This window comes from Lytechinus pictus, chromosome 3 (assembly GCF_037042905.1).
Source record: "Lytechinus pictus isolate F3 Inbred chromosome 3, Lp3.0, whole genome shotgun sequence".
In the NCBI taxonomy this organism is placed as follows: Eukaryota; Metazoa; Echinodermata; class Echinoidea; order Temnopleuroida; family Toxopneustidae; genus Lytechinus; species Lytechinus pictus.
The window spans coordinates 60,578,413-60,596,075 of NC_087247.1; the positions used below are offsets into that span (position 1 = coordinate 60,578,413).

General features: G+C 35.5%; 1 protein-coding gene across 4 annotated transcripts in view; it reads right to left on the reverse strand.

Annotated features, from left to right (window-relative positions):
• Positions 1–646: 646 nt before the first annotated feature.
• Positions 647–17,663, reverse strand: part of LOC129256866 (LIM and SH3 domain protein 1-like) — a 54,464-nt gene continuing 37,447 nt past the window's right edge. For all 4 annotated transcript variants that reach the window (XM_064097510.1, XM_064097512.1, XM_064097509.1 and 1 more), the window contains 2 exons: positions 4,324–4,379; positions 647–3,769 (listed from right to left, as the gene is read on the reverse strand). In XM_064097510.1, coding sequence (XP_063953580.1) covers positions 3,554–3,769; positions 4,324–4,379 — 272 coding nt within the window. In that variant the 3' untranslated portion in view covers positions 647–3,553. The remainder of the gene's footprint in view (positions 3,770–4,323; positions 4,380–17,663) is intronic.

The following is a 17,663-nucleotide window of genomic DNA, read 5'->3' on the forward strand; positions in this document are numbered from 1 at the left end:
AATCATCATTCCATTCAATCATTCCATTCAATCATCCTTCCATTCAATCATCCTTTCATTCAATCATCCTCTTATTCAATCATTCCATTCAACCATTCCATTCAATCATCCTTTCATTCAATCATCCTTCCATTCAATCATCCTCCCATTCAATCATCATTCCATTCAATCATCCTTCCATTCAATCATCCTTCCATTCAATCATCCTTCCATTCAATCATCCTTCCATTCAATCATCCTTCCATTCAATCATCCTTCCATTCAATCATCCTTTCATTCAATCATCCTTTCATTCAATCATCCATCCATTCAATCATTCCATTCAATCATCCTTCCATTCAATCATCCATCCATTCAATCATCCATCCATTCAATCATCCTTCCATTCAATCATCTTTCCATTCAATCATCCATCCATTCAATCATCCTTTCATTCAATCATTCCATTCAATCATCCTTCCATTCAATCATCCTTCCATTCAATCATCCTTTCATTCAATCATCCTTCCATTCAATCATCCTTCCATTCAATCATTCCATTCAATCATCCTTCCATTCAATCATTCATATCTACTCATCACAATTAAAATCTCACAATATTGTGTCACAGTACATAAAACATGAAGCAAATAATACTGCAAATAAATTCCAGTTGGATAAAAATGTATTTTAATGTATACTGTTTCAAAAAAAAAATCATGATTCAAAAATAGTTGCAATGCAGTTTCCTAAAATGTGTATGTTTGCCATCATTTCATCGAGAAATTACATAATGGGATACAAAAAGCAGTAACACACAGGTATATACTATAATTTCATTGTGATAATGAAAAAAAAGGAAGTCCAGCTATATACAAATATATTATCAACACCTAGCTGCATTTCTTCTCTCTCAATTGTTGAATAAGCTTGAGTGTTGGTTTTAAAGATTATGAAATTAATATGATTATAAAATGATAATAAAATTAATCACTTATATTATATCTGGATTGATTTCAAGTAAAATTTGCTTTCAAACATTTTCAAGAGTTTTTGTAGGTTTTTTGTAGAGGGGGGGGGGATTCAATACTGATATATCAGTAATCATTTTATTCTCAGACTCACATGCCATACATTACTGTACATCAAGAGCAAATTACATATGTGTACATAAACATGTAGATGATATATCTCCCTTTTTTTACTTAAAAGATAAGTCTCTTTAAAAATCAATTTCCTATCTGTCATGACTCACAATAATTTATATGAGTACATAAAAGAGTCTCGCAAACTTGAAAAATCAAGACTCAAGAGGAGTAAAGATGGGATGGGGAATCTTTTCTACATCATCTTCCAAATCCATGTTGCACTTCAAAACTGGGAAGTAATCTAAACTGTGTTCTTTTAACCCATATTTACAAAGGACATGTAAATCACATTAACCAAAAGAAAGCATGTTAAATACATGATTTCATTTTGAAATCAGAGAGTTGTCTTTGAATACTTATAACCATATCTAATCTAAACATCTATTTACATACGGTAGTAGAAGAGACAACAAAATCTATACATAAAGAAGAGAAACAAATCCTGATATACATGCATAATAACAAATGACTGATGAAAGTAATCCATGCCAGATTAAAAAGTATGGTAGTACTTATATGAGGAAGATATCGAGAATAGACATCCACAAAAGAATTGAAAATGATTTTAATAGCTTTTACGACAAGACAATGTCCATCCAGAATGTGACTTTATTTTTATTTATTTTTATTGCAATACTGGCGGATGGTTCAAACAAAATAGAGATATATTCTATTTAGTATGAAATTAACAATATTGATATGAAGTAGAATGGACAAATTCCTTACTTACTAAAGAGCTCACAAATGTATTAGACATGTCAATTTATGAGGGATGAGTCACAATAATTTTTGTTTATTTCCTGCCTTTCATAAAGCAAATGTATCCCTTTTCATTTTGCAAGGAAGGAAATTATATCGAGATAGCAAGCACCCTGTTGTTGATAATGACTTAATTTGTTCTTTGAAGTTTATTCTATAAACAAATTGTATTAATATTGAATACTATAAGAATATGTATCTAACTCTATATTATATATGTACAAAAATAAGTCAGAATACAATGGCTGCAAATATTCAATGCAAATGCAATGGCAAGAAATTTACTTTTCCTTTGATTATCCACAAACAAGCTTTAATATATTCTGTGAATAATGCTGTTCCAAAGATTTGGCACAGTAAATAAAAAAGATAACCTGGTAGGTGTTGTATTGACCACAGTATGCACAAACAATGAGATCCCAGGGGTCTAGTGCCGGCAAAACCTTACTCTGTCTGATACTGTGTAGAGATTGCAACCCCATACACAGTCTACACCAAATTAAAGCATTGCGCACGCTGTAAAAATCTTTTCTCGTATGGCGCGCCATGTGGTAAGCGGAGCTATACACCGTGCATATACATGCAGGTAATGTATAGTAAGCACCATGGCAGGACAATAAATGCACGTGTATGCGGGAAAGCGCTGCTCCCACTACATACGCTGCAGAGCTGTATTGAAGCAATCTCATGCTATGGTGCGCCGATTGGTTCACAAATATTGTATATTAAAACAGAAAAGTTGACAGGCATGCACAATACACGCACAGTATTGGAAATGTCAATTTAGAAGGATAATTAATTAATCATAATGGCGGGAAGGTAACCCCAAAAGCAGGACAGTTGGGAGGTCTGTAATTGCTATGCAATATCATTGCTTCAAATCTCATTGACTTTGTGTCAGAAAATATTGCGTAGCTTTGTTTATACTAGACTCTACTATGCCATGTCTGAATAAGCTGTTACTGTTCTCGAAATAGATATGATTTTCAATGAAAGAGCATTACTTTCACTTTATAAATACTTTCTACTTTATCCCACAGCACAAACCGAAACTCTTTTTTCCATTATAAGACTATTGAAGGGTTTCACTGATAATAACTTCCATTGAGTATTTAGCTAGAAAATGAGAGTGGTTCTTTGTTTTTACATTATCATATTGATTGTTTTTAGAAATAACCTCTTAAACAGCTTGAAAGTCATGTGAAAACATGTTAATTTCATTTTAATGTGGTGGGCCCGTTGGCAAAGTAGTGCTTTGTGCATCTACAATACACACACGTACCCTGGTTTCGACACACATTATCATGCAGGCAATAATCTTGTGTTTCACAAGAAATCAGGGCAGGAAAATGTTATAAAGACATGGTCAGTATATCTACTATTGGATTACTGTTAGCCTAAAGGGGCTTTCCAATTATTTGCAAATGGCTTTTATTTTCTTTAATATCAAGTCATACCGATAATGAGTTGCAAATAATAAATGGCACATACCATGAATTGAGTTGTACTGTAGGCCCTAATATTTACTGAATATTCTATTTTGGTTGCTAGTTAACACCTCTTCTCATTCATGTCTGGTTGGCTTTATTTTATCAAATATGAAAACTACATTAACAATGACTTTGATAAATTTGCATTGTGAAGATAGAGATGAGGACACAATAAGACTATACAAGCTGTACATAGTTAGATGGGAGCATTCCTGTCTGGCCAGTCCTTTCAATTGTTCCTGTCATCCAACCCTCATCAATATGTCGCCAATTGATGACCAGGTCACCTTCTCTAAACGACACCTCATCTTGATCTGCAGCCGTGTAGTCATAGATAGCACAGTATTTTTTGCTCATCTGACCAGCCGGTGGTGGTGATTGGACCGTCTGTGGCTATTATATCAAAGAACAAGAATATATATACCGGTAATCTTTTCTTGATTCAAACTTGAGTTAATTCTATTTTACAGATATTCACAGATGTCCGCATCAAATCTAGTTTGTCACAAGTTTGCCTCATCTTGTATTAAGGAGGGGGGGGGGGGGAGAAACAACTACATATATCAATGAACACATCCATACAATCATGCGTTTTTTAAAACACCCTGATACATATATTTTTTATCTATCAAATAATACCTCATTCACTTACCGGTAAATGTATTTCTACATGCCCTCCTGTATAATACCTCCCAAACAAGTATAAAATTACATGCCCAACTACTATGGACAAGAACAAAATTATCTACCATGAGTATATAATATACTCAAGAATTATACCCCTTTCCCCAAAAAACATGTTTTTTCTCACTTTGGCATGTATGACACCTACCCTCAAATAGAAAAAGATACCCTTTAAGCGTTGTTTTTTCTCTTCATTCATGTGTACTAAGCTATAAAGTATTAGACAGGCACATTCATATATATTGTAAATGAAGTGTACTAACTTTACTATCAAACAATGATCCAACTGCCTGCTGCTTGCCTGGTGGTCCAGAATATGCTGAATCATAGGGAAAAAATAGTAATAAATCACAATTTCTATTAAAAAAAAATCTAAAATGTAATGCAGATAGGGGTACAAATACTATATCATAAAAATGTTTGAAATTCATTAGAGAAAAATCAATGGCTGACATAACAATGAATCAAATGGGATAGTACTGGCATAGTTTCTAAATTTATTTTCCAGAGATTAGAACACGTAAAAGACTGGTATTTTGACAGGACATATCAATATATTATCACATCATTAAAACAAATAATTTATTTCCCCTTATTTGAAATATGAGGACTTTTCAACAAAACGATTATATAAATCTTGGTATATAAATAAAATACAAAACTTCATGCATTAAGACATTTCAGGGTACCGGTAATATCCAAAGGGAACTGTAATAACAAAGATATCAAACTTGAAAATTATAAATATGAAGAATAGTATCACATTGATCAATTAAATAATTAAACACACACACTACGGACATTTTAATTTGTCACATGTAGAGCAAAATCAAACAATGATAAGTACAAGAGCACTGAGCCCAAAACAGAAAAACATAAGCACAGCTCTTTATCTTATGACCAGAAAATAGAACAGTGCCCTCTTTTGTTGGGATGTATAGATCTAGAGCTCATCATATCCTTCATCCTATTGACTCAAAGTATGTATCCTTCCGGGCTGGAAATTATTGTGCAGGAGTACCGGCTAGGGCTACAATTAACACACCCCACAGACATGAATTTGTCATAACATCACTCATAACACTCTGTTGAATACCTACACGTACAGTACACCAAGAACTCTCTCCCCTATAAAAAATATGCTAAATTGATATGCACAGGGGAAACTGTTTGTAGTCATTAAGGTACATATATATATATATTAACCAATTGTAAACATATCTGAACCCATTTTCTTTTTATCCCAGTTTCTACAAAACACCTCTTTTCAGTGGCAGTGATTATTATCTTATTATTTCATGTTTTATTTTTATTCTTATTTCCTTTTTTTTTTTTTGGGGGGGGGGGTTATTTTCTTTTTATTCAGTTCACAAGACAAAGAAGGGGGAAGGGGGAAATAAACACATTTAGTACGTGGTTTATATCTTCCTTGTTTCTCTTTTCTCTTCAAAATACAAACTATATGAAGAAAACAGGAATCTGCTCAGGAAATTTCACACCTCTGTAACTCTTACAATCTATATCATCACTCGATTAACAAGAATCCGATGTTCATCCAAGCCACTACATGAAATCAGGAACTTGAATACTGTACATGAAGACACTGATGACTAACTCAGTAGCCAGACAGAAAAGGAAGTTCTTTGTTTTAACATATAAGTATTCAGTACATAGTAAGATTCCATGGTTAAACCCCGTACAAAGTGACATGCTGGCAATGAGCTTGACTTGACATCTCCATGTACCAGTAGTTCTTGACACAACCTATATATACATTCATGTAATGTACATATTCATCTATCTGTAGGGGCCTCCATGTAGTTACGTCAATGTAAAAAAGGAAAGGGTAAAACGGATACTATTCAGAGTGCTCGTAACAATCAGAAGGAAAGACATAAAAACATGCAATGAAATAATTAGGTATACAGACAATATCTGGTACCTCAACATGTACCTATAGCAGGCATCAACTGAACATTTGTGCAGTGTCACCTGCTGGAACCCTAGGAGTGCATCCCCTCATAAATATTCATAGCCAGTCTACACTGCATGGATTGAAGCGCATACTGTGAGAGCTCAAAGAGTGACTACTCAATCATGGTCAAGTATGTCACCTGTAAACAAACACCTGGTCACATTGAAAACTGTCTTTAAAGGAGAATGAAACCCTTGAAACCAGCTGAATCCATATCAAAGAGAAAAATCAAAGAAACATATTGTTGAAAGTTTGAGGAAGATTGAATGAATAATAAGAAAGTTATGAGCATTTGAATATTGAGATCACTAATGCCATGTAGATCCTCCCATTGGCAATGCAACCAAGATCTGTGATGTCACACACGTACAACTCCCTCATTACTTTAGTACTTATTTCACTTATATTCTCACTTTTATAGAGTCTATCACAAGGTGAGGTGTTCTCTTTATGAGAGGACAAGTACAGAGGTTTCACAACATTATATCAATGATGAATCGTTTGTCATATGATTAGAATGAGCAAAAAGAGATGTTTTGGGGTACATTTTCAGTGTCCAAAAGGGGAGAGTTGTCCAGTTTTGGACACTGAAAATATACCCCAAAACATCTCTTTTTGCTCATTCTAATCATATGACAAACGATTCATCAATGATATAATGTTGTGAAACCTCTGTACTTGTCCTCTCATAAAGAGAACACCTCACCTTGTGATAGACTCTATAAAAGTGAGAATATAAGTGAAATAAGTACTAAAGTAATGAGGGAGTTGTACGTGTGTGACATCACAGATCTTGGTTGCATTGCCAATGGGAGGATCTACATGGCATTAGTGATCTCAATATTCAAATGCTCATAACTTTCTTATTATTCATTCAATCTTCCTCAAACTTTCAACAATATGTTTCTTTGATTTTTCTCTTTTATATGGATTCAGCTGGTTTCAAGGGTTTCATTCTCCTTTAACACCAGACAAACTGAAACAGATGGATTCTCTGTGAAGCTCTAACTCTCATTGATGCACTTTCATTCCCCTCACATGCTTACAAAATCTCCTCTTGATTTCAGCCTACCCCAAGCTACATGTATTTGTACATATAACCATACTCCACTCATGTACATGGAAAAACAAATTATGACCACATACATATACATGTAACATAATTCAATAAATTTATGCAAGCCTCCCTGGAATCAATAAAATCAATACTGTTTACAGAGAAATCAACATGTATACCTACTGATTTGTTATCATTTATTGTAATACATATAGGGAGGGAGTGTACAAAAACATCAGAACAGTAATTGGATATACTACATACACAAATATGGATAGATCCTCATCAATTTCATCATTCATGCTATACATGCACCCCTTCCCATTAAACCAATACAATAAATAGAAGGAAATGCTAAGCCAGGATATCCCAAGATCATTTACTGATCCTCAGTGTTAACCTAGTGATTTAACAGCTTTTCTGCATTTCCTTCCCATTATAAAATACTGATAATATGCCCAAAGAATACTACAATTCACTGATAAGTTTCATATGGGTGGGTATGAATAAATTGCCCTTTTTTCCATTAAGGAACATGCTCACAAGAACTAAATATATCCTAGGCCCCAACCCCTGCCCCCAAAAAGGCAAAGACACCAACTCACAAGATTCTATATTTGTACTCAATATGAAACAATTTTGCTAAAAAAACAAACAAATGAATCTAACATCAGCCTATGTATTCATTTTCATTCTAGTTTACAAAGTAGCTAATAGACAAAATACCATCTCTTCCAATACTAAACAATATTTTGTCATGAATGTTTCACTGGAGATGAAGGGGAGCATTGTTCTACACTAATGTTTCACTATATGATTGCAGCTTCTAAATTAGGCATGGCAAAATTTGCTATCAATAAATCAGCATTTCATTTTATTTAAGTTATTTGTCTATCTAATTTTCATTTTTTTTAATAATTACATAATATTGACTGGCATAGAATGAGATACAAACCTATATTGCCCGATGTGAGTCCAATATTGCCCAAGCTGAAGGCGCGGGCAATATTGGATTCAGAGAGGGAAATATAGGTTTGTGTCTCATTCTATGCCAGTTAATATTATTATTATTACCTATATAGTAAATTGATTAAAAAGATTTCCCCAAAATCTGTGTTGATAAATTTCCCCAAAATCTGACACATAAAATTTCCCCAAAATCTTTCCAAGGGTCTCTTTATCCAGTGTCTCGAAATCGCCCAGAAGAGATTTTTCAAGCAGATATTCATGGATTACAGTAACGACCTGTTTCGTAGACTTTTTGGTATTTTCAGCATCTTTGTTTGTCACTATATTTTCAAAATCGTCAGCACCATAACAAGCGAATCTCTTAGAAGTAGCCATTTTCTCACGTCACATACCAGTACACACTGCGCATACACATAGTTATTGGTCTATGTGCATGGCATGCATCGCACTATGCGCTGCGCTGTATATAGAGCCGCGCTGCGCTACAACTGCGGTCTCTTCACAAACTGGTTCCAACCGGATTTCGCGAATATTGCCCGGTGTTAAATTTACACACAAAGTCAATGGGAAAACCCGGAAGAGAGAAAGCAAAATATGGATAATGATTGCCACAGAGAAACACTTCGTATAGGTAATAATAATTATAATGATTTGTTGAGGGGGGGGGGGGGGGTTAAACAAAACAACCCCATGACTATCCAAACCTGAAGGTCCCTTCCCTTTATAAAACTTATTAGTGAAATTTACTTGCATGCATACATCTATCATAATTCAAATAATTTTCTTTGCAGTTTGATATATATTTCAAATCTTGGATAAAAAACTGAAACTAAATGAAGCGTCAATCATACATGCTGGACATGAAATGTAATTAATTCTTTATGAATTCAAGACCCACCGAAACTAAAAGGATAATTAATCATAACAAATGTCACACTAAAATGCATTGCAGTTCATCATACAAGTAGGCATTAAAAAAGTGTGGCAGTTTCTATTTTTCTGCTTATGTATCATCATTTGAGATACATATAGGATGAAATATTTACCATCAGACTGTACCATATTGAATCAAGCCAATGTCATTATCTGGAAAAGAATGATTACACACCATCATCTAAACATGTCATGTCAGCCTATTTTTTTTTTCTTGTAAAAAAATATGTAAAAATAATTTTAAAAAGAGAGTTAAGATTTATATGAATTGCCTTAAGATTTTAATAGTTATATTCAATTGTCTCAATATCTAAGGAAAGATATAAATCAATTACTGGATTCCTAAAATAAGTATAACAGAAGAGTGAACATTTCATAAGATTAAAAAAAAAGTTTCCTCCCATCCAAGATTACACCAATAGGCTTGTTATGGCATGTTGTATTTTTGTGTTTAGTTAATACATGCATAACATAACTTTATGCAATTTTCATGCAATTATCCTGTGCTAAAAACATGAAAATTACTAGTTTGCAAAATATTACACTTTAACTTTTAGTTATAGTAGAAAATTAAATTCTATCTTGATTACAAATTTATGATAGATGCCTCTTGGCACAAATATTTTGTGTGTGTTTTGCCAGAATCAGAGGGATTCAGTTGACATGATAGTGACATCCCAATGATTTAATTCATGATATGTCAGGAATCTATACAGCAATGCAGTATTTTATCAGGGATGAGCTACATGAAGAACTCCCCTGGTATGAGGATGTATGTAAACTATGCAAGACTGTGCATACACTGTATGTATGAACACACTGTGTTGGCCTGGGCTTTCAGCATCAGCTCTCTTGGACCCCTGTTACATCTGAGAGATTCCCTACCTCGGGCCGGCCCGGGGCCTACCTCGGGTCGGAAAGAAATCAGATGTAAACATCCCAAACCTACCTCGGGCCACCTTTTAGTAAACCTACCTGAGACCACATCCAGAGGTAGTCTCGGGTAGGTATCGGGCCGGCCCCGGTCCACCGATTCGTAGATGTAAACGCACACAAGCTTTCAAACCTATCTCGGTCCGTTCGCCAGCTGTCAAATTACGTCATAGCGCGCGCTATCCCCTCCCCAGCCCCGTCGTTCTTCGAATGTTTTGCGACATATGTGAATTGTGATTGATAAATTCTTTAATTTGAGTGGAAAGAAGGAAGCATTTTAAACGTATCCTTTTCAAGTCGATCATAATATCTTCAACGACTGCTGGGATCATTAGCATTCTTCCAGAATCTCGGGTAAAGGTAAAGGGTCGTTTCGACTCTCTCTGGAAATGATCGGCACATGTCACACCCTGTCATTTCTGTGTAGCAGCGGACGAGTGTAACGAAATGTAAACAACTTCAATTAGCGCGCGCAAATTATTCAGAGCCTAGATCGAGAGCGCCCTTTGGTGTCAGCAATCGGATACCGCTCGAAACCGTACCGATAGGGGAGGGAATGAACGCTGTGATGTAAACAGACCACATTTCGGACTCGGTCCGTTCGCGAAGCTAATCCACCAATAATCCAGTCAAGGTTGCAAGTGGACTCGGTCGGGTCTCGGGTAGGAAAGTTTCAGATGTAACAGGGGTCTTATTCTCTCACTTGCCTGGAAGATTATATCAACTGCTATGGAAACCAAGACATCCACTATGATCATGATAATATCATCACAGGTAGATTTGTCATCAGTATATAACCCCACCTACTACTGACACATGTATGAATATGTGCTGCTTGATGCCTGAAAAATAATTGGTGATTAAAAAAAAATGAATTCTGATTTTATTACAGTTAAAGGGTAAGTCCATCCCCAAAAAAGGGGATTTTAATGATAGAGAAATACCAAACCAGCATAATGTTGAAAATATCATAAAATCAGATCTTAACTAAGTAGTTGTGACAAAGTTTTGCTTACCTTCACAAAAATTACATGTATATGCACAACAATGGGGTATGCTAATTTCATCATAATAAAAACATGAAATATAATATTCAATATTTGCAGATTTGACAATAAACATCTCCTGTGTATCATAATAGGTTTCAATAATGGATGTGATACTCATTCAACAAGGAATCAAGCATTGTTTACATCATAATGAGGGGAAAAATGTTCAGCATTAAAAATCAGCAGCTAATATCTTAGATTATAACATTTCGATTTCATCCTTAATTTTTCATTAAGATAATGATGGTGAAATTAAAAATTGAAGAATTAAAGCCAATAACTCTATTTAACCTACTTACACCAAAACTTCTGCTATGATATTGAATTTAATCTTCTACATAAACTGAGTAACTTTACATGTAGTTGTACATCAAACAGCCATAGCCTTCACTGTGGATCCATGGTATAAGGGAGATGATGCATGGACAGGGAGGTATTGGACCCTGTTCTCATTACTTTACTAAAAATAGTGGAAACTTAGTTTCGTGGAAACAAAAACTAGTTTTATAGTGGAAACCAGTTTAACGTGTAATGAGAATGGTCGAAGCGGTCTTGGAAGCTGTCTTCCGAACCGGTTCGGAAAACCACCTCGCGATGTAGTTTATAAGATCACATTGCCTCGTTAAAACACGACACAACCGTTCTTCAGGAAGTGATCTTCGCACATTTTGAGCATGCTACTCCACACAGTTTGTAGAATTTACGTGACGTGCTTTAGAAAACCACTTGCCGGTGATCAGGTGGGAACGCTAGCAAAGCGATCTTCCAAACTGCTTCCAGAACCGGTTTAAAGTAAACTAGTTTTAGAAAGTATAGTTGTTTGCTCAATCTCAAGATTTTAGATCGATCAGCCCTCTTCGCAATTAATCTCGAAATTCAAGAAACCTCGTCTCCACCATCTCAAGAAGAACGATTCGTGCTCGAGCGAAGCATCGATGCATTATGGTGTGACGCCGTGAATAAATAATCCCTAGTGCGTCTGCAACTGCGCTATTTTGCAAATAATCCCAAGTTGACTTGGGATTGCAATCTCGAGATTAATCCAGCGAACCAGCGCGATAATTGCATCTCCATTACAAATAATCTTGAGATTGTTCAGATTGGGATAATTTGCCGCATCAGCTAATTTGAAAGCTCAGTCTGGTGCAGACGGCCCTAGTGAGAACGAGGTCTAGGATAGGGCTATCCCTTGTAATCAAGACGGTCTCTCCAAGTTTCATTCCATAAATTCCCGACATTGCCAGGCAGAGGGATGAGAGCATTTAGGAGCACAATGTAGCCACTTTGTGGGTGGATGCAGCATTCAATCCATACCACTAAAATAATACCTCCCATCAGTGATGGATGAGTGATTTTCTATATGTATTTTTTGAAAATTTTAAATTTTTGGAACAAAGGCCAACTTAAGCTAATGAGCCACTCCTGCCTCCTGAATTTCAAGATGTACAATTTGTATGGACATTATTGAGCATGAAAGACAGGATACAAGCAGAACAAATACATTTTCACAATCTCTCAAGTAAATTTATATTTTCCTTCCAGTTGGGCCTACTTCTTTCCTTGTTGCTTGCTAATACATGTAGATGTATCATGTAGGCCTATTTGTTAAAACATCCTTGAGCTATTTATTTCTTGAAATGATAGTTAAAAATGTAACTACAATGGGAATCACTCAAATTATACAAATTCATAAAGAACATGTTGTATTTGAAGCCTTTATTTGATAAGCTTTGAATTTTTTCCTTTGTTGCTGTATTAAAAAAAAAATTATACCTGAATCAAATAAATGTATGTTTTGTACTAGTCTGTAGCTGTAAAAGTGTAAGTTTGCATGATATTATTGTTTTGATACTTAAAGGACAAGTCCACCCTAACAAAAAGTTGATTTGAATAAAAAGAGAAAAATCCAACAAGCATGACACTGAAAATTTCATCAAAATCGGATGTAAAATAAGAAAGTTATGACATTTTAAAATTTTGCTTAATTTCACAAAACAGTTATATGCACATCCTGGTGAGTATGCAAATGAGGAGACTGATGACGTCATCCACTTACTATTTCTTTTGCATTTTATTATATGAAATGGGGAATTTATTTTTCTCCTCATTGTCAAGTGAAACAACAATTAATTCCTCCCTGAACATGTGGAATGAGCATTGCATACTATATGATTCAGTCAAGTTGGTCCTTATTGTCAAAAAAAAAAAAAAATGAAATATTGTATAATTCAAACAATAAAACACAAAAGAAATAGTGAGTGAGGGACAGCATCGACTGTCTCATTTGAGTTGTGCATATCACTGTTTTGTGAAATATAAGCAAAATTTTAAAGTGTCATAACTTACTTATTTTACATCCGATTTTGATTAAATTTTCAGTGTTTTGCTAGTTTTATTTTTCTCTATTTATTGAAATCAACATTTTTCTCTGGTGTAATTGTCCTTTAAACTTTCCATTGCATTGCAAATTAAGAATTCAAGTGACCAAGTCCTTTTTACAGATATATTGATGAATGGATAATAATAATAATAAAAAGGGACAAAATATATGTACACTATAGGTACAGATTTTTCCTCCTTTCTTCCATGTCCGCTTTTTATCAAAAGTTATTTGCCCACTTCTCAGTCCCTCTTTTGTGAATTCCAATTTGCTTTTAAAAGCTACCGTATAAAATTTTCTCATCTATTACCTGTAAGTATGGTACATAAAAGTAGAAAAGAGAATAGACACTGATCTTTCAATTCATCTTCATTATTAGTGGCAAGTTGGATGAAGTTAATGCTCCCCTTTCTGACTCTCCGTTCACACTATTACCAAACTTGCATTATGTTGGCTGATCCCATTGCTGCAACCATGTAACAGTGAAAACCTGGCACAGCTGTTTTTATTGAATGTGTAAGCGCAAAAAATGTGACAAAAGCATGGCAGCATAGAAATTAGCACTCCATTCACACATATTTCGCTATGAGATTCTGTGCATATGAGACAGTGTGAATGGTCGGTCATGAAAGAGATGTACTCAGGAGAGACTCCCCCTCTGACTATATCTGGAGTGAGTTACTGACGTTCTCAGCAGTAAGCAGATTGCCTGTGATGATAGATCACATACATGTAGCCTATTCATTTAATGTGCTGTACCTGGTTGGCATCTTGAATCTGCAGACATGCAGACTGGCAGTAAGAGAAGAACATTGATATTCTTGACAGGTGTAACTACCAAAGTCTATACTGTGCCATTACAGATAGGTCAATGAATCAAGGTACTAATGGATATTTCGTTCTTCCATTCCGATCATGAAGAAGCGAAATGCTGTGAGCGAGGGAAGCGACCGTGCCAAAAATAGCCTTTTAAATAGATAAATCAAATTTTTGCAACTGACTTTGATATGATATATGTTTTAAACATCATGACAAGATCCGTCATAACAAATTGATTTATATATTAAAAATATATTTTTGGCTTAATTTAAAATTTATTTTGCCTTTATGTCATGTCTTGCCCCGAAAACTTTATAGTCTCATTACGCCACTGACCTCCGCCCAAACCAAAAAAATAATAAAATAAAAGCTATCAATTTTTTTTTAAATAAAAAAAGATCCCTCACAAGAGAACAAAACAGCCCCCAACCATGAACAGATCGACACCCATAGCTTGCCAGTATATATGCTAGAACGGTGGTTTACTTTGAATTCTATCAAGATAATTATGATTTATGAAATATGGCGCTTTAAACATTTTGTTGACATAGATGACGCTCTTTAATATTGATGAACAAAAAGCAAATCAGAAATCAGAGAGCCGACGGCAATTTTGATGTTTGCTGTGCGATTGTCTGGAAACAGAATCATGGAGCGGAAAGTGTGTTCTGATTTTGTTTTTGATATATAAAACACAAATCTAGAATGAGAAATCAGAAAAAGCCCCAAAGTATTTCTGATTTCAATTTTCTGTTTTTGACCTACAAAAACGAAATCACAACGTGTTCACGTTTTTCTCGTGATTTCGTTTGTGTGTTTTCAAGAACCAAACCACAAGGCTGTTTTCCGTTTTCGCCTCTTCATGATCGGAACGGAAAAACGAATTATCCATTAGTACCTTGATTGTCAATGCTTCTTATGCACAACAAACATCCCATATAGCATAGTCATATTGGAACATGGAAAGTATGAGACAAAAGGTGGGAATTCAGAGCATTACCAGACATGTGATGCTTATTGATGAGATTGATTCCGATCAAAGTTATTAAAATCTTGATCAAACTAAAAAAAGTTAGCTGGAAATTCCTTCAATATGATTTGACAGGCTAAAAATATGTATCATGGGCCCACTGATATTTTGTTAGTCATCTTGATCATATACATGTAGATTTGCCACTCATACTACTTAAAATGTCCAGATAAGAATAGCGCAGACCGGGCAATGGAACTTGAGCTCATTGATTAAACAAGTGGAATGCCTCTGGCGGTCTCACCTGCATCACGCTATTCAATATAGCAGCAGTGCTGACTTTGAAAACTACTATAAATTATTCACAAAAAACACCATTCATATAATGATAGAATACTACGTTCATTGATATTTGACCTTGATCATGTGACCTAAAACTTGTCAGTGATACTTGATTACCCCTATATCCACATTTTATACACTATATCTATAAACTTTGAAAGTTATGACAGCAATCTAATAATTACCTCTAAAAAGGCCAAAGTTCAATGACCTTAAATGACCTTTGACTTTGGTCATGTGACCTGAAACTCACATGAGGTGTTCAGTGATACTTGACGACTCTTATGTCCAAGTTTTATGAACTGGACCAATATACTTACAGAGTTATGATGGTAATTCAACAAATACCCCCAACATGGCCAATGTCCATTGACCTTTGACCTTGGTCATGTTACCTGAAACTCGCACAAGATGTTCAGTGATACTTGGTTACTCTTATGTCCACGTTTTATGAACTAGACCAATACACTTACAGAGATATGATGATAATTCAACAAATACCCCCAACATGGTCAAAGTTCATTGACCTTACATGACCTTTGACCTTGATCATGTGACCTGAAACTCACACAGGATGTTTAGTGATACTTGATTACTCTTATGTCCAAGTTTCATGAGTCAGATCCATAAACTTTCAAAGTTATGATGGTAATTCAACAGATACCCCCATTATGGCAAAAGTTCATTGACCTTTGACCTCGGTCATGTGACCTGAAATGCGCACAGGCTGTTCAGTGATACTTGATTACTATCATGTCCAAGTTTCATGAATCAGATCCATAAACTTTTAAAGTTATGATGGGAATTCAACAGATGTTGATTCCCCCAATTTGGCAAAAGTTCATTGACCCTAAATGACCTTTGACCTTGGTCATGTGACCTGAAACTCATGCAGGATGTTCAGTGATACTTGATTACTATTATGTCCAAGTTTCATGAATCAGATCCATAAACTTTTAAAGTTATGATGGGAATTCAACAGATGTTGATTCCCCCAACATGGTCTAAGTTCATTGACCCCAAATGACCTTTGACCTTGGTCATGTGACATGAAACTCGGGCAGGAAGTTCAGTAATACTTGATTATCCTCATGGCCAAGTTTAACGAACTAGGTCCATATCCTTTCTAAGTTATGCTGTCATTTCAAAAACTTAACCTTCGGTTAAGATTTGGTGTTGACGCCGCCGCCGTCACCGTCGGAAAAGCGGCGCCTATAGTCTCACTCTGCTATGCAGGTGAGACAGAAATGGTCCACTTTATTTTTCCATGAATGCAGTGAGGCATTAGTTTGAATTATAATTATGATAGTAGAGTCTGATTTAATTAAAGTGCAAAAAAATCTGCTGTTCAAACAACTTGTTTGTACAAAGTGCAGTGTCACTGCACATTTGATATTGGCAGCAGAGTCTGAACTACTTGACAATTCTGTTCATTACTTTCAAAATGATAAAGCACACATGTAACAATCCTTTTATATGCAATAGCAGCACTTGTTTAGACTATCCCCGTGGGGGGGGGGGGGGACTTACATATACTGGTGGTACGGGGATGTGCCGCTTTGATAACCCCCTTTTTCAGACCTAATTTCAGTTCTCTAGATACTCTGAATGACAAAAGTTCAATTCAGAAGCCGCCCAGCCCCGCTCGCAAGACCCCCGTTCTGAGACATCTCAGTTCCCCAGCCCTGCCAAAAATTGTTAAGTGTGACCACCGCATGCGAGAGATGCAAGTATAGCTTCGCAACGCCCTCCACATAACTAGTAGCTGCTCCATGCATGGCAAGTGCATGCACATACAGCGCTAGCGTTCACCGTACCTATAGTGCCACGGTCCCGTTCCCTAGACCCTGTTTTTCACACAGCCCGGTATATATTTAGTTCCAAAGACCCCGTACACTTGTGTTCAGTTCCTTAGACCCCAATTTCAGGGTTTCATGAGGCACAGCCCCATCAAAATATAATTTGAACCCCCCCCCCCCCCGACTATCCTGGTCCTCAACATTCAATGAATAGAACAGTCCACATCCACAAATTAATGATTTTATGATAAGGGTATAAAATGTATACCCTTCTCTATACTAGTCTTCCTGTTCCATAAAAAATTGAAATACAGTAGCTTAAACCTTATTTTCTAAGAAATTAAAAATCACAATCAACACTAAAACATCAATCAGCA